At 41.5% G+C, this 22,078-nt stretch overlaps 1 protein-coding gene across 1 annotated transcript in view; it reads left to right on the plus strand.

The window, feature by feature from the left end:
* The window catches only part of ITGB6 (integrin subunit beta 6), an 84,634-nt gene that overhangs the window by 48,264 nt on the left and 14,292 nt on the right, over window positions 1-22,078 (plus strand). The window contains exons 10-13 of the mRNA XM_052661669.1: window positions 4,360-4,494; window positions 5,079-5,496; window positions 12,230-12,452; window positions 17,231-17,328. Of these exons, the coding sequence (XP_052517629.1) occupies window positions 4,360-4,494; window positions 5,079-5,496; window positions 12,230-12,452; window positions 17,231-17,328 (874 nt within the window). The remainder of the gene's footprint in view (window positions 1-4,359; window positions 4,495-5,078; window positions 5,497-12,229; window positions 12,453-17,230; window positions 17,329-22,078) is intronic.

The following is a 22,078-nucleotide window of genomic DNA, read 5'->3' on the forward strand; positions in this document are numbered from 1 at the left end:
CATACTGAGAGAAAACATAAAACACTTCTGACTTGTAGTGGAGCAGGGGAAAACAATTTGTGTTTATACTCAGTGACTACAAACTTCAGCTCAGTATTTTACACAGACATTAAAAAAAAAAACCTTAAATACCAGATGTGTATTCATGTGGCCATCATTTATTACTCTCTTTTCTTCTCTAATCACATAATAAAACTGTTGAAATATTAATGCTCCCAAGGGTAAGCTCACCGGTTGGCATTTAAGTTCTAGAAGAGAAGTGACTTGTTTTGTTTTGTCTAACTCATAGTAGATGCTCAAAAAATGAGTGAATGAAAAGATGAAACCTACAGACATATATTTATGTCCTTGCTCTGGCAAATTCATATTCAAATATTCCTGGCGAAATCTGCAATAGGATGTATTATATCAATGCTGAGATTTCCTTCATTTTGGCTAGATTATGTTACTCACTACCCCTAACTGCTGTAATCTACAGACTTTCAGGTTATATCCCTCATTTCTCATTTAGTTCACTGTGCCTCTATCTCCAGTGCTACTCCTATCTTATTTTTTTGATGATTTCAGCCCATATATATGGTCCTTCCCATATCATGGGCTCTCAGTTTCTTGAACTCTGATTCTGAAATGACCTTGTTCCCTTCCCACTTAATTACTTCTTCATATCTTCACTCTCTTGTCATACCTTAAACCTTATCCTTGCCAATAAACACCTCCATAATAGCAATTGTGTGCAATCAGTTGCCCACTCACCATTTCTAATCTTTTCACCTTATTCTTGCTAATTCCCCTAATGTTTTTTCCAGCCCCACTAGGATCTCGAATTAATTGACCATATCTTCTCTGTACAGTTCTCTCACCTGGTTCTCCAGTTTAAATTCAATTATTCTGGCCACTCCTTAGATATACTCTCAACTTCCCTGAACCTTATTGCTCCTTTGAGGTTTCTGGCCAACTGTAGTCCTGGTCAAATCCAGTCACTCTGCACAGCTGAATGGAAGTGGGAAAAACATACAGTCATGCTACCTGGTCTCACTTTAAATTCATGATCATGGACCTCAAGCAGGCCCTCCATGCTGCCTGGCAACCAGGATATATGTTTCTATTAAACATCCAAATGGAGATATCTAGGAGTCAGTTGATATGTTAGTCTAGGTTATTCAGCAGAATAAGCTGGACTTTCCCAAACACACTTCACCAACAGTTTTCTCCTCCTCAACTAATGGTAATTTCCATTCTTCACATTGCTAGAGACAAAATGCTTGAAATGATCCTGACTCCTCTCTTTCTCTTACACTTTACATTTAATCCATCAGGAAATCTTATGGACTCTACCCTCAGATTTACTTAGAATTTGGTCCAATCACTGTCATCCTGGTTGGAGCCACCCTCCTCATTCACCTGAATTATTGCAAAATTTCCTAAGTGCTATGTCCTGTTTCTACTTCTGTTTTCCTGCATCTTGCTTTCAACAAAGCAGCTAGAATTTTCATTAAAAATATTAACTCCTATCACTTTTCTCTGTGCATGCCTGCATGTGTGCCAAGTTGCTTCAGTTGTGTCTGACTCCTTGTGACCCCATGGACCATAGCCCACCAGGCTCCTCTGTCTATGGAATTCTGCAGGCAAGAACACTGGAGTGGGTTGCCACGCCCTTCTCCAGGGGATCTTCCTGACTCAGGGATCAAACTCGCCGCTCTTACATCTGCACTGGCAGGCAGGTTACCATCACCCTTCTATAGGTAACCCCAATTGTTTTCTCATTTACGTAGAGTAAAAGTTGAAGTTTTTATAACATTCCGTGAGTACCCTACCAGGTCTGGTCCCCTCCACCCATTACCTCTGAACTCACCTTCTGTTAACTCTAACTTTCTGCTCTAGGACAGTAACTCTGCCCTCCTTGCTGTTCTGCTTCCAGACATCATCCTGTCTTTGGGCCTTCACACTGGCTGCATCCTCTTCCTGAAACACATTTTCTCACATAAATACACATGGCTAATTTTCTCTCGCTTTCTTGAAACATCACCTTCTTAACAAATCCCACCTTGACCACTTTTAAAAGATCACAGCCTATACCCCCTTGCCCACACTATCTTAATCTTCATTATCCCACCCTAACTTTTTCCTGTAGCATTTATTACCTTCCAGCACTACATAATTTTCTTATGTATTGTGTGGTTTCCTTTCTGTCCTCCCACACTGGAGTATAAACTCAGTCAAGGGATCAGCTATGTTAGAGGTTTTATAGAACAGTGCCCAGTACATAGTGGCCACTCAATAAATATTTTCTGAGTGAATAAATTGGAAATGTAGCTAGCTAAGATAAAACAGATTTGCAGGGTTCATTTTAATGCTAAATTGGCAGAATTTGAAATCTTAAGACATGATGTGAATAATCTTTAGGACTGAGAAATGACACTTTAATCTCTGACAAAGACTACATTCTAAAAAGTCGGCCTGTGTCTGTCAGTGGAAGGAGCGATCATGTGGAACAAATAACAAAGCAGGGAAGAGGAGGGACTTAGAATTTACAGTAAGCAATTTAGAATTACAAGGAAGGCGGGGTCCTCTTAACATGCAGTTGACAAAGTATACTTCAGGAAAGTTTGAATCTGAATATGCCTTTAAAATTCTATCAATGGAATGTGCATAGGGACTCCAGTCCTTTTAGAGGAGGCATCACTTAATTCATAATATTTTACAATTTGTTTTTATTCTGTTTTTAAAACATAATTTATTTTTGTCCCCCAAATGCAGACTTCTCTTTTACGAAAGAAAGAGGAATCTTTTAACTTTTATCTAGTCCTCTCCTTTGCCTTTGTAGTCAACAGTCCCATTCCTCATCATGCCTCAGGCAGGGGTGAATGCAGCCACATGCCAGCTTCCTTGACTCAAATTTTCCTATCCTCTCCTCTAGCCTATCCTGCACACACCTTCCAGACAGCCTCCCTGCAGTGGTATTTTCAGTAAATCAGGCCCCTGTTTTAAAGCTTCAGGAAATGTTTCCCACAGGTCTTAACTCATCTCTCCAAACTATAGGGCTTTCTGTGGTCGGGTATCTCCCCAGACAGCTGGGGTGTAGGCGTGGGCTGAGCCCCTCTTGTCTCCATTCTGAACCACTCCTGGCACAGAGTTTTCTCTTTTCTGGCCCCCTCACCTGAAATACCATTGTCATCCCCTCCAGCAATCTAAATCCAACACAGCCATTAAGGTCCAGTCTTCTAATACTTCAGCCTTCACTGACTACCCTCTTTTCTGAAGTCTCCCAAACCCTTATGTATTACACATTTTTTTTTTCCTAATTTAATGGTACACTGACTGACACTGTATGCTAACTGCTTCACTTGATTGCATCTTATTTTTTTTCAGCAAGATGATCATCTTGATGGCAGAAACCCTATCTTATACGCATTCCCCCAGACCTGGCTCTATACTAAATGTACAAAAGGGACTCTATAAATTCGCATTGATTTCAAGGCACATTTTCTCTCACATTTTAGCATCTCTAACATTAGGGTGCATTTTGATTGGTCATATCTTACCGATGCTTTCAGTAGAATGAAAGTCACGATGTCGTGTTCATTGCCTGCACATGTATAACTTGGCAGTAATTGAATGTGTTGTCACTTCAATTCGTTATGTGCACTGTTGGTACTGAAAGTGTTGAGGACAATCACAATTTTTAAATATCTTCCAAATTTTCACTATGATTTGATATTGAAAATTTATTATCTATGTGGAAATGTACCAAAGCAGAATAACAGGGGAGCAAATACTGATATCAGCAAAGCAAGTATTCATTGTTGGAGGAATGATCTGTATGCCTTTCAGAGTAACAACCAGCTGCTTTATGGGACCTAAAAAATGATGATACTTAGGAGACAGGTAAAGGAAGCTATTGTTATATTTTGCTACTGAGATATAAGCAAAAGATTTGCCTTTTATATGCCATGCTTGGACTATAATTCATCAGACTGGACTGTAATCCAGTCCTTGCAATTCAGGACTAGAGAAATTTGCCAAACCCTCAAGATGAATAAAATAATCTTTAAATCAATGATGAACTGACAGGTTTAATTCATATGTAGTGCTGAACAATCTCGAAGTATTTTATCATAGTTTAATTGTCATAAAATAATGGTGGATCTTGTAATGGACGGCACCTTAGACTTGATAAAATATGCTTGTGTGTGTGTATGTATTACTCGCTTTCTTGCTTGACTGGTGATCTGGTAAATTTCTTTTAGACCAAACTGAATTTTATTCATTTGCTGTGTAATGAACATGATCACAGATTCTTCTCTTCTGGCTCTGTTTTTTGGTTGTGATCTTGTTCAACTCTTTATGTCTCGTCTAAAGGAACTGCGGTCTGAGGTGGAGCTGGAAGTGTTGGGAGACACGGAAGGACTAAACCTGTCATTCACGGCCATCTGTAACAGCGGGGTCCCCTTTCCACACCAAAAGAAATGCTCTCACATGAAGGTGGGAGACACGGTAAGCAGAGATCAACAGGGCATCTGAAAAGTCATTCAGACGATCTCTCAGAAGCTATCTTAGTGCAGTAAAGCTGGGCTTTTCCTTTCAAGAATTTCAAAAGCGGTTTTCAAAGGGTTCCTAATAAACGCTTCCGGGAAAGCTGATTCCCATGGGCTCTGTATACTCCAGTGCATTTTGATGGCTTGTTGCTCTTGTCATTTAGTCACTAAGTCATATCTGACTCTTTGGTGACCCCGTGGACTGTAGCCCACCAGGTTTCTCTGTCCATGGGGTTGCCTGGCAAGAATACTGGAGTGAATTGCCGTTTCTTTCTCCAGAGGATCTTCCTGACCCAGGGATTGAGCCCACATCTCCTGCATTAGCAGGCAGAGTCTTTGCCACTGAGCCACGAGGGAAGATCATTTTGGTGACTGCTGCTGTTGCTGCTGCTAAGTTGCTTCAGTCCTGTCTGATTCTGTGCGACCCCATAGACGGCAGCCTACCAGGCTCCGCCATCCCTGGGATTCTCCAGGCAAGAACACTGGAGTGGGTTGCCATTATTCTGGTGATTAGAAGAAGATAATTAGTATTTTCTTTTCCAGGCTTCATTCAACGTGACTGTGAGTTTACCAAACTGTGAGAGAAGGAGCAGGCACGTTATCCTAAAGCCTGTGGGGCTGGGGGATGCTTTGGAAATCCTCGTCAGCCCGGAATGCAGCTGTGACTGCCAGAAAGAAGTGGAGGTGAACAGCTCCAGGTGCAGCAACGGCAACGGCTCCTTCCAGTGCGGGGTGTGTGCCTGCAACCCTGGCCACATGGGTCACCACTGTGAGTGCGGGGAGGACATGCTGAGCACCGAGTCCTGCAAAGAGGCCCCAGAGCTCCCCTCGTGCAGCGGGAGAGGCGACTGCTACTGCGGGCAGTGTGTCTGCCACCTGTCCCCCTATGGAAACATTTACGGGCCTTACTGCCAGTGTGACAACTTCTCCTGCATGAGACACAAGGGGCTGCTCTGCGGAGGTAGGCTATGTCCAAATCCACCTTCCTGGGAGACTGTGCAGGTGTCAAGGAGGAGCTTTGCATCCTTGGCCCGTGCCACAGCCGCCTGGACGTAATAGGTGCTCAATAAATGTTTGCTGATCAACTGAACATGTTCACCTTTAGACTAAGGTAACCGATCTTCACTTATATTTCTTCTGGCTCTGACATTTCCTAGGGGTGAGATCTCTGCCAACTGAACTTACATCTCTATTATTATTTCCCTGGGGATAAAAGATTGCTTCTTTTTGGTTATTACTCAGATGCCACAAAACTGCATGTAATCAAATTCCATTATCTTCCAGACTATTCTAGTTCAGGCTCCTTGTATGTGACCCAACTCTTAAATGCCTATTACTTTGGGAAGATAAGAAGCCAGGCTGCTTTAGGGACACACGGCAAAGGACAAGGGACACAAAAATACTAAATGGTCTTTCAGGACCTTTGTTCACACCACACACATGTTATGTGATATACTAGGTTAGGCACTGGGTATAATAAGCTCATTTGGACTTCCCAGGTGGTGCTAGTGGTAAAGAGCCTGCCTGCCAATGCAGGAGACACAAGAGACACAGGTTCAATCCCTGGGTTGGGAAGAGCCCCTGGAGGAAAGCATGGCAATCCACTCCAGTATTCTTGCCTGGAGAACTCCATGGACGGAGAAGCCTGGTGGGCTACAGTCCATAGGGTTGCAAAGAGTTGGACACAACTGAAGCAGCTTGGCATGCAGGCATGCATAACAAGATGAATAAGGACATATGTGAAAAAGGCTATGGAAAGGGTAAAAATGAACAATTGCTTGAATTTTTTGAGATTGAGAAAAACTATAAATAGCAGAAAAATTTACATTCTAGTATCCCTTCTAGATGTGAAATCACTGTAGTTTAAGAATATATTACCTATTAAATTACTATGATAAAATCATTGAGAGATACACATATATAGCTAAGTACAGTCTAGTTAGACAAGAAATACAAATGTGTTCATATACTTTTAAATGATACAGATTTGTGTTACAATTTAAACAGTAACTGACTGCTAAATTTAAGCCCTCACATCTTTTTTTTTTTCCACAGTGTGTGAACAGATAGCTTTTCAAAACAGAAAGCCATTACCTTTAGAGAAAACCAAGCAAGTTATGTTTTTCAACCACAGTGTCAGGAACATATAAAAGAGACTGATTTTCAGAAGAAAAGGCCTGAGAAAGAAAGCCTCGGAGAATCCCAAGCTCTTTGAAAACCATCTGATACCCTTAGAAGGGCACCCCCGTTTCATTTCTTGGCTTCTGCTACTGCAACAGATTCCTCTGAGGCTGCCTTCTTTCTTTCCCCTTGGAGAGTGAAAAGTTTAGTGTCTGTCCAGACTGAGACACATTTCTCGCCTCTTTCATTCAAAGGTGTTTTTCCTTATCTAATGGGTGTGTTTCCAAACCCACATCGGTCCTCTTTTCACAAGATGCACCCAGAACACAGCCTGAAGCCAGAGACCATCACCGCATCTCAGAAAGAATCTATTCAGCAGGACCTTAGATTGCAGTTCTAATAGAAATCTTTAATAAAATATGTGCTCAAGACGTTTGAAATTGCCTTTTAAAAAAAATCTGAAATGTAATCAAATACAGCATAACAGCAATACTGACCCCACCTATATTTTACCCTTTAAATCTGAAGTCAAAGAGATCTAAGGCTGTAGAAATCCTGGATTGTGTTCAACAACACAGTTCGTCCCAAGGTTTGATGGTCTTTCATTTTATTTTATGTCATGCGTGCAGACAGATATAAATTCAAAGAGTCAATTTGATCTATCCATTTGTAGTTCAGACAGTCTGACAATACTGCCTCTTTTTGTATCAGATACAATGATCACTGAAGAAATTCTATATAGAAAATACAATAATTTCTGCAATTGGACTCAGAAAACTTTACCAATGCCTTTTTCCTTCATCTATTGGAGTATTTCCCCATCCTCAACCATGACTGTTTCTCAAAAGCAATTTTGTGTTTAGTAACATCTCAAATGATGTCACTCTGTAACTTTCTCTTTTAAGAGCACAATCAAGTACAAAAAAGTACAAAAGTAAATGAATAGTTTTGGCCTTAATCACCTAACTATTCTTAGCTTTCAATTCAAGAAAGAGTAATGGAATATGTACTGTGTGCCTGGCATTGTGCTTAGTGTGGGGGTAAAATTGATCCTGGCCTGTGAACACACGTGCTCTTGATGCTGTTGTTTCCAACAGCAGCCTGACTATACTACAGCCTCACTTCTCATGTGTGTGTGTGCGTGCTAAGTTGCTTCAGTCATGTCTGACTCTTTGTAATCCCATGGACTGTAGCCCAGCAGGCTCCTCTGTCCTTGGGATTCTCCAGATAAGAATGCTGGAGTGAATTGCCATTTCCTCCTCTAGGGGATCTTCCCAACCCAGGAACTGAATCTATATCTCTTAGTCTTCTGCCTTAGCAGCTGGGTTCTTTACCACTAGACGCAGCTGGGAAGCCCCCACTTCTCAAGTAAATCTACTTATTTTATAACAAATAGACTCTGCACTGTGTTGCTTTTCCAAAGGGCTATTATCATGATGTTCTTCCCATATACCTTCTTCCATCCATCTGTAAGCTATAGGGCTCCACTGATTTTTTTTTTCCCTTGTCCAAATTCCATTAGTCTTTAAAATATTGATTCTAAGAAACTGGAAACTCCTACAGACAAATAGCATTATAGAAAAAACTTCCTACCATTGTGCTCTTAATTATCAGTTACATTCCAGAAAGATCTATCTCTATCAAAAAAGCCTAATAATTTTTCCTTGATCTTTGATTATCATCTTGTTTCTACATGAAGTCATTATAAAGCTATTGTTACAGGTGCTTTAGATAAGAAGTTGTTTGTGGATATCAATTAACAACTTTTGTGACTCAGTTAATGGTTCTGAAGTCCCAAAGAAAGGAGAGTTTCCAAATTCTGCAAGGACCTCTTAGAAGGGTTTCTAAAATTTCTGCCAAGTAATTTTTATATGGAGTGATATACTTGGGCTTTCTCAAAGCCTTTCAAAATGCTCATTTCATTTGACAATATTTATACACTATATGTATTTTTCAGAATAAACTTTAGTATAGAAATCTCTCCCTATCATGAAAGTAAGTTTCCCCCTTTGATAAGGAATAAACAAAAAGCCATTGAAGTTTAGATGACAGTTTACATATAAAAAGGAACTGAATGGTTTTGGCCTAAATCAGCTAACTATTCTTAGCTTTAAATTAATTAGTTCAATTATGAATTAAATAGGTTATGAAATGCAGCATTGATGTCATGGATCCAGATAAATTTCAACTCATCTTTCATTAGAAAAGTGTATGTTATATTTTCTTTGTCTTTCTCCGTACATATGTGTACATACACACATATACACACACACATACCAGGAGCAGTCAGAATCTAGCTTCAAAATCTTTGTGGTTTATCATTTGTTCTGGGATTACTTATTCCATGCCTCTTAAGGCCGAGTCATGAAGACAGAAAAGTAACCACCTACTGGACCAAAGTTTACAAGAGAAAAATCAGAATCCTTCTTTCTGTAATGAATATGGCAGTATCTCCAAAAAATGGAAACCTGCCTCATTTGGGATTTCTTTCACATCTGTTTGGTTTTCAGTATAATTACTGGAGTTTTAATACTGCTGGATAATTTTGCTATCAAATTCTTCCTACTGGATAGTATTTAGGAATCATGATAATAACTTACGTTTATACACTACTCGTGTTTCCCAGTGGGCACTAGTGGTAAAGAGCCCAATTTTCAGCGCAGCAAACATAAGAGATGTGGGTCTGATCCCCGGGTTGGGAGGATCCCCTGAAGGAGGGCATGGCAACCCACTCAAGTATGCTTGCCTGGAGAATCCCATGGACAGAGGAGCCTGCCAGGCTGCAGTCCAGTGGGTCACAAAGAGTCGGACACCACTGAAGCGACTTAGCACAGCACAGCACAGCACAGCCCACCCTGCTTATTTATGGGCCAGGCACTGTTCTAAACACTGTTATGTCTTATCTTAGGTAATCTTCATAACAGTCCTATGAAGTAGTGCTATTAATAATTCCTCCTTACCAATGAGGAAACTGAGGCACAGAGGGGTTGAGTAATTTCCCCAACTTTGCCCAGGCAGAAGCACCAGAGCCAGGATCCAAACCTGTGCCACCAGCGTCTATGTCCATGCACTCGCACACTGTGTACCCATGAGCAACCGCCACACCCATGTGTCTTTGGAATGTTGCCAAGAAGCAAAACTTGAGAGGCAATACCTGGGGCACACTTCTTTTTCTGAAGAAAAGTATGTTACAAAATTTGCAAGTAAGAGTTGCTTGTTTGGATCATCAAATGCCAGCTTAGAATCTTGGGCAAGGTAGGCAACCAAAACATACTCTGCAAGAACACACAGGCCCATTATCTGAAACACTTTATTTACCATTTTGTAGTAGTTCATACACTCCTCTGGCCAGCTCTTCAGGAACCTCTCTTACTCCTCTGGCTCTTCTATGACGATCTCTGGTTACATTATAAATGTTGATACTCTCCAGGGACTTACTCTATCTGCTTGCCCCAGATAATCTCATCCCCATCAGCTTCAACTGCCACTTATCCCCAGTGGATTACAAAACCCAAACTTCAGGGCTGTATATACGTATCCAACCACCCACAGGTCTTTCAAACTTCACAGAACCAAAAATGAACTCATTGTCTTCCCTGTCCTAAGCTGCTCTTCCCCCTCTCCTTCAGAGCAATCTATTCACTTAAAAATTAGAAACTTTCTATGCCAGGCATTGGGGAAAAGGCACCACATGAGTTACTTCCATTCGAGGGCAGTAAAAAGATGCCCCATCCAGCTCGCAGCCCAGTCTGGTCATCTGAAGAATTCCATCCTCTCTCTCCCTCCCCCTCTTCCCTGGGCATCTCATGCCTTGAATTTCATCCCTTTTCCTCTCCAAGCCCACAGACACTTCTCAGGACTCACAGCTTATCTCTATTTCTGGGAGGGAAATAATACATAAACACATGCACACAGTTGATCCTTGAACAACACAGGTTTGAAGTGCATGGATCCACTTATATGCAGATTTTTTCAATAAATATATTGGAAATACTTTTGGAGACTTGCAACAATTTGAAAATATTCACAGATGAAGTATGTAGCCAGACAGAGATACCGAAAAAGAAGATTTACGTATGTTGTAAATGCATAAAGTATATATAGATGTTGCTCTATTCTTACATAGGCATAAAGTAAGTGATATTTAATGTAAAATTAATAATGTGTTAGTTTTCTTACTGTTTGATAACTTTGCTTTCAAAGCATTATATTACTGTCTAGTATGCCTCTCTCATAATTGGAGAAACTGCATATCAGCCTACTATTAAAGGTAAGTGGTTTTCAAGAAAAGGGAATCATGTTTGTAATATGAATATGTCCATAATACTATAGCCATAAATATTTTAACAATACATTCATTGGTGTATAGGCTAGGCTACTCTGAAGCAATGATACTAATTACACTGGGCTGCCATAAAGTAATCACATCATTGTCTCTTCATTCAGTTCAGTTCAGTTCAGTTCAGTCTCTCAGTCGTGTCCAACTCTTTGTGACCCCATGAATTGCAGCACGCCAGGCCTCACCATCACCAACTCCCGGAGTTCATTCAGACTCACGTCCATCGAGTCAGTGATGCCATCCAGCCATCTCATCCTCGGTCGTCCCCTTCTCCTCCTGCCCCCAATCCCTCCCAGCATCAGAGTCTTTTCCAATGAGTCATCTCTTCACATGAGGTGGCCAAAGTCCTGGAGTTTCAGCGTTAGCATCATTCCTTCCAAAGAAATCCCAGGGCTGGTCTCCTTCAGAATGGACTGGTTGGATCTCCTTGCAGTCCAAGGGACTCTCAAGAGTCTTCTTCAACACCACAGTTCAAAAGCATCAATTCTTCAGCACTCAGCCTTCTTCACAGTCCAACTCTCACATCCATACATGACCACAAGAAAAACCATAGCCTTGACTAGACGGACCTTAGTCAGCAAAGTAATGTCTCTGCTTTTATCAATGTATCAATAGCTATATCTGTAAATAAACGTGAATTTCTTTTTCACATTATCTTTTCAATTTTGATATCTAGTATTAGTAATTTGCCTAATATCTACAGTATTATAAGGTGATTTTGATGTAGGTACTGCCAGATGATTCATCTAGTAAACTTACAGTATCGATAAATACAGTTAGTCACTCAGGGGTGTCCAACTCTTTGCAACCCCATGGAACCTGCCAGGCTCCTCTGTCCATGGGGATTCTCCAGGCAAGAATACTAGAGTGGTTGCAGTTTTCTTCTCCAGGGGATCTTCCCAACTCAGGGATTGAATCCTCATCTCTTGAGTCTCTTGCACTGGCAGGCAGATTCTTTACCACTGTGCCACCTGGGAAGCCAGCCCATAAATTCTATTTGATATAACATCAGGCAACCTAGTTGATCTTCAGTTAAGAGACCAAGTCAATAAATACACACCATTAGCAAAACAACTCCTATCTATACTCCTTCCCACCCCTGCACAGCACTCACTTTTTCCCCTCTTTTTTTCCCTTCAGTCTTTTTGATGGTGTTTAAAGGCAAAGAAAAAAGATGGTCTATAAAATCCGGAAGTGGTTTTAGCCCGAAGAAACCCAGAACTTTGTTTTGCAGATAATGGCGACTGTGACTGTGGCGAGTGCGTGTGCAGGAGCGGCTGGACAGGTGAGTACTGTAACTGCACCACCAGCACGGACCCCTGTGTCTCCGAAGACGGGATCCTCTGCAGTGGCCGAGGGGACTGTGTGTGCGGCAAGTGCATCTGCACAAATCCTGGAGCCTCGGGACCCACCTGTGAACGTTGTCCCACCTGCGGCGATCCCTGTAACTCTAAACGGTAATGTATCTACCATCTAACAAAAATGTCTCTTTGTCCCTAGGTTTCATGATGATCAAAGTTATAACGACATTTTATAAACTCAGACCTCAGACTGTTCTTGCTGGCTTTGGTCTCCAAGCATCCATCAAAACACACAAACCCAAAGGGCCCCTGTGATCATCAGCCTGGAACATCGCCTCTCCATTACCTCCCAATGCTGATTATCCGGGACCACAAAGTCACATTTCTATGAGAGCCTATCGAGGAAGCTAAGCTGAGGTCCCACACTGATAACATCAGATAGCCTCTCCCTTACAATACCAGCCACACATCAGGAGTGCCCTGGCAGGGGGGGGACTGACACTCACTTTCAGTACTTTTTACAGGGAAACAGAGGAGCTTCTTATCGAGTTTATAGCCTGATCTTACTGATTCATTCCCATCTACAGCTCAAAAAGGCAAAGAAGCAGAAAGATGATCTTGGCTCTCAATTCCTCCCCTCTTTCTTACCACTCATGCTCTTTGGCAACTTTCTTTGGTTGCCATTCTACAGAGCTATTGTGAATTACTTTCTTTTTATCATCGAACAACAACAAAAAGCAATCTTTTTTTTTTCCCAGTTAAAAAAAAAATTCTTCTTAGCTTGGCAGCTAACTTCTTAATGAAAAATTGAGGTCAAGAAAAGCAAATCTCCAAACTGGCTGTGTTATGACCTTGCAGGTTTAATGTATTAGACAGCAAATGTGCTTCAGCAGTGCATATTTTCATTAACTTTGGTACCCACAATGGGGACATGTGCATATCCAATGCGAACAAAGTAAGAAAACCAATATTACCAATATTCACTCAGTGTTTACTCACTATTCAGGTGTCAAAACTTCCCTGTCACTGTGCCTGAGCAGATGCCAAGAGAAGCACTGGCACAAAGTTAGGCTTGTGTCTGTGCACGCTAAGTTGCTTCAGTTGTGTCTGACTTTGTGAGGCCCTAAGGACTTCACCCTGCCAGAGTCCTCTGTCCATGGGATTTTCCAGGCAAGATTACTGGAGTGGGTTGCCATGCCCTCCTCCAGGGGATCTTCCCAAACCAGGGGTCGAACTTGTGTCTCTTACGTCTAACCTGCACTGGCAGGCGGGTTCTTTACCACTAGCACATGACCTGGGAAGCCCAAAGTTAGGCTTCAGTTGAGTTCAGTTCAGTTCAGTCGCTCAGTCATGTCTGACTCTTTGCGACCCCATGCATCGCAGCACGCCACGCCTCCCTGTCCATCACCAACTCCCGGAGTTCACTCAGACTCACGTCCATCGAGTCGGTGATGCCATCCCGCCATCTCATCCTCTGTCGTCCCCTTCTCCTCCTGCCCCCAATCCCTCCCAGCATCAGAGTCTTTTCCAGTGAGTCAACTCTTCACATGAGGTGGCCAAAGTACTGGAGTTTCAGCTTCAGCATCATTCCTTCCAAAGAAATCCCAGGGCTGATCTCCTTCAGAATGGACTGGTTGGATCTCCTTGCAGTCCAAGGGACTCTCAAGAGTCTTCTTCAACACCACAGTTCAAAAGCATCAATTCTTCATTGCTCAGCCTTCTTCACAGTCCAACTCTCACATCCATACATGACCACAGGAAAAACCATAGCCTTGACTAGACGGACCTTTGTTGGCAAAGTAATGTCTCAGCTTTTGAATATGCTATCTAGGTTGGTCATAACTTTTCTTCCAAGGAGTAAGTGTCTTTTAATTTCATGGCTGCAGTCACCATCTGCAGTGATTTTGGAGCCGAAACAAATACAGTCTGACACTGTTTCCACTGTTTCCCCATCTATTTCCCATGAAGTGATGGGGCCGGATATCATGATCTTCATTTTCTGAATGGTGAGCTTTAAGCCAACTTTTTCACTCTCCTCTTTCACTTTCATCAAGAGGCTTTTTAGTTCCTCTTCACTTTCTGCCATAAGGGTGGTGTCATCTGCATATCTGAGGTTATTGATATTTCTTCTGGCAGTCTTGAATACAATTTAATATTAAATGTTATTTGAAAGTATTTCTTCCATTATTTTTCTATTTTATCTTCTCTGTAAACCTGGTTTAATCTCTTTTGAAAAATAAACTTTATTTAACTATGGTTGATTTACAATATTGTGTTAGTTTTAGATGTTCTGCTTCAGAGTCTTTTTCATTATAGGTTATTATAAGATATTGAATATAGTTCCATGTGCTATACAGTAAATTCTTGTTTATTTTATACACAGTACTATGTGCATGTTAATTCCAACTTCCTCATTTATCCCCACCCTCTCCCCTTTCCCCTTTGGTAACCAGAGATTTGTTTCATCAGACATGTTTCGATCTTAGATCTGGTTTATGAGGTATGAAATTAATGGTCAAAGTAGTTTGAATTTGAGGAACTGAGTAGAGTGGTCCACTTGGTATTTGTTAGTTTTGAGGTGAATCCATTCTTCCATTTATTCTTTCATGCACTTGTTTATTAAATAGGTGTTAAGTACCTACTTACAGGCCAAAATCATGTTAAGTCATAGCATATAGTGATAGTGAAACAGCTATAGTTCCTGCTGTCACAGGTGCTAAGCATTTACTGGCAAAGACAGAACGTTTAAAAAGTAATTATAATGATATCTGGGCTGACAGTTATAATAGGGGATAAAGAGGGAACAATAGAATTCTCTGGCAGGAGATAAAGCTACCAGGCTAGCTTGGGCAGCTGTCAATGGGGTACACAAAGAGATAGAGGTTTTAAGGCTTCCACAATCTTCAGCAGCCCCCTACAAAACCACCCCAAGTAAATATATAACCTTGATAAGTGCAGTGTGCTTGCCGTACAAAAGCAACTTCCAGATAAGATTCCTATCCCCACTCCGCAGAGAGTGCTGCTCCTAAGACCTTCCAGCAGAGGAATTCAGAGGCTTCCACTGCAAGGGAACTGATAAGGGCTAGGAAAGCTTGCCTAAGGAAGTGTGGTTTCGGCTGAGAGGTGATAAGGCATGAGTGGGAATGGTGAGTGTTTCCAGTGCTGAGAAGAGCGTACCTTTCCTGGGCCAGAGTAAGAGAGAGGCAGTATGATGAGTGCCCACAGTAAGAAAACTTTTGCAGCTTTGGATTACCCCAAACACTGTCTGTTTGTAAAGTGATTTTCAGCACAAGATTAATTCAGAATCTAAGTTTTACTTTTGCTGTATAGCCCTCACTCAGTCAGTTCAGTTCAGTCGCTCAGTTGTGTCCGACTCTTTGCGACCCCATGAATCGCAGCACGCCTGTCCATCACCAACTCCCGGAGCTCACTCAGACTCATGTTCATCGAGTCAGTGATGCCATCCACCCATCTCATCCTCGGTCGTCCCCTTCTTCTCCTGCCCCCAATCCCTCCCAGCATCAGAGTCTTTTCCAATGAGTCATCTCTTCACATGAGGTGGCCAAAGTCCTGGAGTTTCAGCTTTAGCATCATTCCTTCCAAAGAAATCCCAGGGCTGGTCTCCTTCAGAATGGACTGGTTGGATCTCCTTGCAGTCCAAGGGACTCTCAAGAGTCTTCGCCAACACCACAGTTCAAAAGCATCAATTCTTTGGCGCTCAGCCTTCTTCACAGTCCAGCCCTCACATCCATATATGACCACAGGAAAAACCATAGCCTTGACTAGACGGACCTTAGTCGGCAAAGTAATGTCTCAGCTTTTGAATATGCTATCTAGGTTGGTCATAACTTTTCTTCCAAGGAGTAAGTGTCTTTTAATTTCATGGCTGCAATCACCATCTGCAGTGATTTTGGAGCCCAAAAAAATGAAGTCTGACACTGTTTCCACTGTTTCCCCATCTATTTCCCATGAAGTGATGGGACCGGATGCCATGATCTTCGTTTTCTGAATGGTGAGCTTTAAGCCAACTTTTTCACTCTCCTCTTTCACTTTCATCAAGAGGCTTTTTAGTTCCTCTTCACTTTCTGCCATAAGGGTGGTGTCATCTGCATATCTGAGGTTATTGATATTTCTCCCAGCAATCTTGATTCCAGCTTGTGTTTCTTCCTAGGGTAGCTTAATTCCTGGGTTATGTTCTTGGAAATACACTTTTAAATAAGTAGCAATCCTTTATTTAAAAATCTGCATTAATGAGGATCCAGGCTGTAATCCTCGGCTTTTGAAAATACTCTTATCAAGGTTTGAACTCATTCAAAAGAGTTACAGAAAAGCGAATCTTTGAAACAGTCGTTCATGACATATGAGAATTTTTGGAATTCTTGTTAAAATACAGACCATTTCTGTTAAGAAATTCACACTTTATCTAGTCTCTAATCTTATTTTAGCAGCATAAACCCTTCCCAGGAAAATGTATAATGAAAATATAGCTAAATTAAAAACCAAAATATTTGGGATTTTTTTTGTTGGGGAAAATTTTTTTTTAATCTAGCCAATCAGAAGCAATCATTAACGATAATGAGGATAGCAGCTATTATCAAGGCTGGCTTGCTGCTGCTGCCGCTGCTAAGTCGCTTCAGTCGTGTCCAACTCTGTGCGACCCCATAGACGGCAGCCCACCAGGCTCCGCCGTCTCTGGGATTCTCCAGGCAAGAATACTGGAGTAGGGAGCATTGATTACTGAGTGGAATTCAAACTAAAGCAGTTTCCTCTTGGATATCACCCAACCATCTTTTTGAAAGTAACAAAACACAACATCCTCTCTGAGACATTTCTATAGCTAGAATTACAGTAACAGCATGAAAGCAATATCCCAATTGCATATCCATTTTTACACCATCACAAAACTGATTAACTCTATTGACTAATGTTCACAGGAGCTGCATTGAATGCTACCTGTCTGCTGATGGCCAGGCCCAAGAAGAATGTGTTGACAAATGCAAGCTAGCTGGTGCGACCATCAACGAAGAAGAAGGTTCTACTTGTCTTAAACTGCTTTCCTTTCCTTTGCACAGTTTTAGAGAGGCAGAAACTCTGTGGAGGGCTTTTCAGTAGCTCAACCTCATTTGTGCCAGGGGGTTAGTTCACTCGCATTCATTTTTAAGAGTAAATCCATTCCAGAAGGCTAAAGACTTGATGGTTTGGGATACAAGCAATTTAAAGTCCCAGCTTTTCTGTTTGACTTAGCTCTGTTGGCAGATTCATCTCTGCTAAACTCATGCAGCTGGAGAGAATTCCAGAATGCTGTAAATTTTTTTTGAATTAGAAAAGAGGAAAATTGAAGAAAGAGCAAAATATTAGCCCCCTAACTTGAAATCATCCTCTGTCGTCTGCCTGCCTTATTTCATGATAGGAAGAAGTGAGGTGTCAAGTGGGTTTTTTGACAGCAGCTCTCAGGCATCCGGCAGTTTCTGGTTAATGGCCATTTTTCCTCCCCTTCCCTCAATGTTTTTAGTCCCAACTTTCCAAACATGGATATTACGTCGTCGTTTTTTTTTCTAATTGAAGTACAGTTGCTCTACAATATTTAGTTTCTGCTGTACAGTGAAAAGATTCAGCCATGTGTAAACATGTATCCCCCCGTGTCACGGACCTCCCTCCCACTCTGCCCCCTCACATGGTCATCATTAATCCCCTGTGCCCTCAGTCCCAAACTCCAACAAAGGCCTGTTACCTTTGGGAGGTGCTTGCTTAGTACCTCAGTCATGTCCCACTCTTTATGACGCTATGGACTGCAGCCCATCAGGCTCCTCTGGCCATGGGATTTCCTAGGTGAGAATACTGGAGTGGGTTGCCGTTTCCTCCTCCAGGGGAACTTCCCGGCCCAGGAACTGAACCTGCATCTCTTGCATCTCCTGCATTGGCAGGCAGATTCTTTACCACTGTGCCACCTGGGAAGCCTTGTTACCTTTAACTGCTAAGCAAACTCTGCTCTTGCTTCCGTCTGCCATTTTTGAAGTGACTTACTTAAAATCAGATTCCTTCTAACAATGGCAAAAGGTTATCTCAGATATGTAAATAGGTTGTATTTTAGCTGAGAAGGCATTTAAAAACTAATTTGTGATCTTTAAAAGAAAACTGATGACTGCCCCTCCTAAAGGGACTGTCTGCGGGGATTTGTTTTCCCATCATCACAAACCCGCCGTGAGGTAGGAACCGCTGCTCATGTCTGCACACCTTAGAGGTGCGGCTCCGATGTGTTTTGGGTGGAGTGAAATAACCAAGATGATAATTTATGACAATCTAGCATATGCGTCTTGAATAATGAAACTAGAATACAGAAATTAATCCATTTCCAAAGTGATATGTTAATGATATTTCTATTGTTTTGAAAATTACCAACATTGTTTTAAAATTGAGGTTTCTGACTGTGCACAGTTAAATGACCCTATATGGAAGGGTGGGTTTAGTGCTCATGAAACCCCTTGCCTGTGTGTTTCTGGTGCCTTAAGATAAATATGCCAAATAGCCATAAATTGGACAAGATGGTATGTACCTTACACTCATACTGAAGATGAGATGTGGTAAAAGCACTAAGTAAGATGGCGTTGTGGCCTGTCCACATTAGTAACAAGTCCACAATCTCAGCATATCCTTCTGGCTTCATTTCACAGCAAACAGTTGGTATATTTACCATGTGTTTCAAAGAAATGACTAAAAATTGCAGAAAATGCCCTGCAAATGACTGGAACCAAATTAACTAACAGCATGGGATATCTAATGTGCTGAGGGGAAAAAGAAATCAACCTTGGAAACACGTAAATCACAAATAGGGAATGTATATATGCAGTTTTTTGAGTATGGTTAGTTAGTGTTAGTTGCTCAACCATGTCTGACTCTTTGAGCCCCCATAGATGGTAGCCTGCCATATTCCCCCGTCCATGGGATTCTCCAGGCAAGAATACTGGGTGGGGTGCCATTTCCTTCCCCAGGGACTCTTCCCGTCCCAGAGACCAAAGCCGGGTCTCCTGCATCATGGGCAGATTCTTTATCGTCTGAGCCACCGTGGAAATGCCTTTCTGAGTATAGATGATCATAAATGCCTGGATTTGAGAGGAAGATTATCTTCTCAAGTAGCCTATAAATTGTTTCATTATTCTTATGGTGTAATTGACTAAATTATCTTCCAAATAGGGGAATATAACTATTTCTAATTCAGAAATCAAAGTGATTGGTTGACTAATACCATTTAAAGCAGTAATCGTGATGCACTTGAAAGAAAAAATATCTTTGTCAGCCTGAGAATTTAAAAGTCACTCTTCTAATGGGTTGTTGTTCTTGTTGTTATTAAGTTGCTAAGTCCTATCCAACTCTGCGGCCCCATGGACTGTAGCCCGCCAGGTTCCTCTGTCCATGGGATTTTCCAGGCAAGAGTACTGGAGTGGGTTGCCATTTTCTACTCCAAAGGATCTTCCTGACCCAGGGATCGAAACTATGTCTCTTGTGTCTCCTGCATTGGCAGGCAGATTCTTTTACCACGAGTGCCACAAGCATATGTATCTTCTAATGGTCCTTTTTAAAATAAGTCCTGTTTCAAATTACTCACCCAGTCATGTTGTTGATCATATCATCTTGAAATTATCACTGCATATTTGCTCTTCCATGGGATCTTTTATCAGCTCATCCTTCCCCTCACAAGAACATGAAGAGTAAAGTAAGTATAAACTTCATAATCTAAATAAATTATTCCTCAAATGTGCTATGATGACTTGTGTGAGCATTTCTAAGGCCATGTGGCTTAACTTTCATATTCCTTTTTGCTGAAATAGAAGTCTTGAATTTACCCCAACATTCATGTACTCAGAGCATTGTTACTCAAAGTATGTTCCATGGAACCCTAGTCCTGAAAATGTCACATGGACAAAAGCACCAATGGGCATATGAATTTTGCAAGTGGGAAATTAAGCTTTTTGTTTGCTTTGCAAGACTGAGAGCTGTCATTTACATTAAATTAAATGTGCATTGTGAAGCTTCAGGTGAGGCAAAAGGAAAAATTAGAGTAGGGAGGGATTCCCAAACTTATTTGACCCCAGAACCCTTTTTTTTCTCCTTTCCTGGGAAACTGTTTTCTCTGAGAAGTACTGTCTATCCCTCAAAGGGAAGGTCTCAAATACATGGTTATCTTGAGTCAATGGTGCAGAGAGTTTATATTTTCCACATCCTTCCCAGACCTTCCCAGACCCCGGCCTCTTCACCTCCATTCTCACATTTCTCCCTTTTCTCTGTATGATTTCATGGACTGCCTGAGATCTTATTTTCATTCTATTATTCTAAAACAGTGCTGCTAGCACTCATACAAGTGGGTAAAACAGAGAGGTCCATTTCTAATGAACAACAAAAGAAAACCTTAGCAGCTAATTATGCAAATCTCCAGCCCAAGCTGGACCTTTTCACTGCACATTCAATAATGCCATTTTAATACCCAAACACTACAAAACAGGCAAAATCCAGAGTCATAACAGTCATGAAAAGGAGTGGTGAAGTAATTAAAGCAAGAAGGGAGTCATGACTCAAAGGTCATGTTAGCAGTTCCATTAAAACTTTAAAAATCCTGGCCAAGTAAATTAAGCCTCCCTGTGCTTCAGTGTAGCTATTTAAGAGGAAATAAAAAAGCAGGATTAGTATTACTGAAAGCAGTATTATAAGCTGTCCACATATTTTCTACCTGAGAATAAAATGTTCCATTAAGTAAGTTTTAGAAGAGCAGGGCAGGTGTGCACTGTCATGGCAAAGCAGGAATGGAAGGGAAAAAACACTCCAGCTAGAAAAAGCATAGTCCACAAGATTCCATGAGTCCTAGCTAACTGGAACGGTTTGGTAGGAGAATGTGTGGTGGAGGTCATCTGAAAATGAGAAAGTATGAATTATATATGTAGTGTTGTTGCTGTCAAACACATGAAACAACACAGATTTCACTAATCAACTGTTGCCTGGAGGTGCCCAAACCTCTTCATCAGAATCACCTCTTTAAAGATACTATTAACAATTCACGAATATGCAAGCTCCTGTCCACGGACTTCTCAGAATAGCCAGGGTGAGTCCCTGGAATCCATCATTTCAAAACTCCTAGGTGATTTCCGTGTGGGCATGCTAAGTCGCTTGAGTCGTGTCTGATTCTCCAGGCAAAAATACTGGAGTGGGTTGCCATGCCCTCCTCCAAAGGATCTTCTGGATCCAGGGATTGAACCTGTGTCTCCTATGTCTCCTGCCTTGGCAGATGGGTTCTTTACCACTAGTGCTGCCTGGGAAACCTCCCAGGTGATTTAGATGATGGTAAACTGTTGGGAATGACCAGATGAGAATAATTTGTAATTAGATTTCTTAATATTCCTATGTAAATAAGATGCTTTTAATAGATTCAAAGGGGCTTCCCAGGTGGCTCAGTGGTAAAGAATCCACCTGCCAATGCAGGATATGCAGGTTTGATCTCTAGGTGGGGAAGATCCCCTAGAGAAGAAAATAGCCACCCACTCCAGTATTCTTGCCTGGAAAATCCCATGGACAGAGGAGCCTGGGGGGCTACAGTCCATGGGGTCATAAAACAGACACAACTTAGTGATTAAACAGCAGCAACAAATGGACTCAGGATCAGTTTGTTCACTTAAATTTATCCTCTGAAATCTTATTAATAATGCTAAAGGCTTCCCTGATAACTCAGTTGGTAAAGAATCTGCCTGCAATGCAGAAGATCCCGGTTTGATTTCTGGGTGGGGAAGATCCACTGG

Source organism: Budorcas taxicolor, chromosome 2 (genome assembly GCF_023091745.1).
Source record: "Budorcas taxicolor isolate Tak-1 chromosome 2, Takin1.1, whole genome shotgun sequence".
NCBI classification, from domain to species: Eukaryota; Metazoa; Chordata; class Mammalia; order Artiodactyla; family Bovidae; genus Budorcas; species Budorcas taxicolor.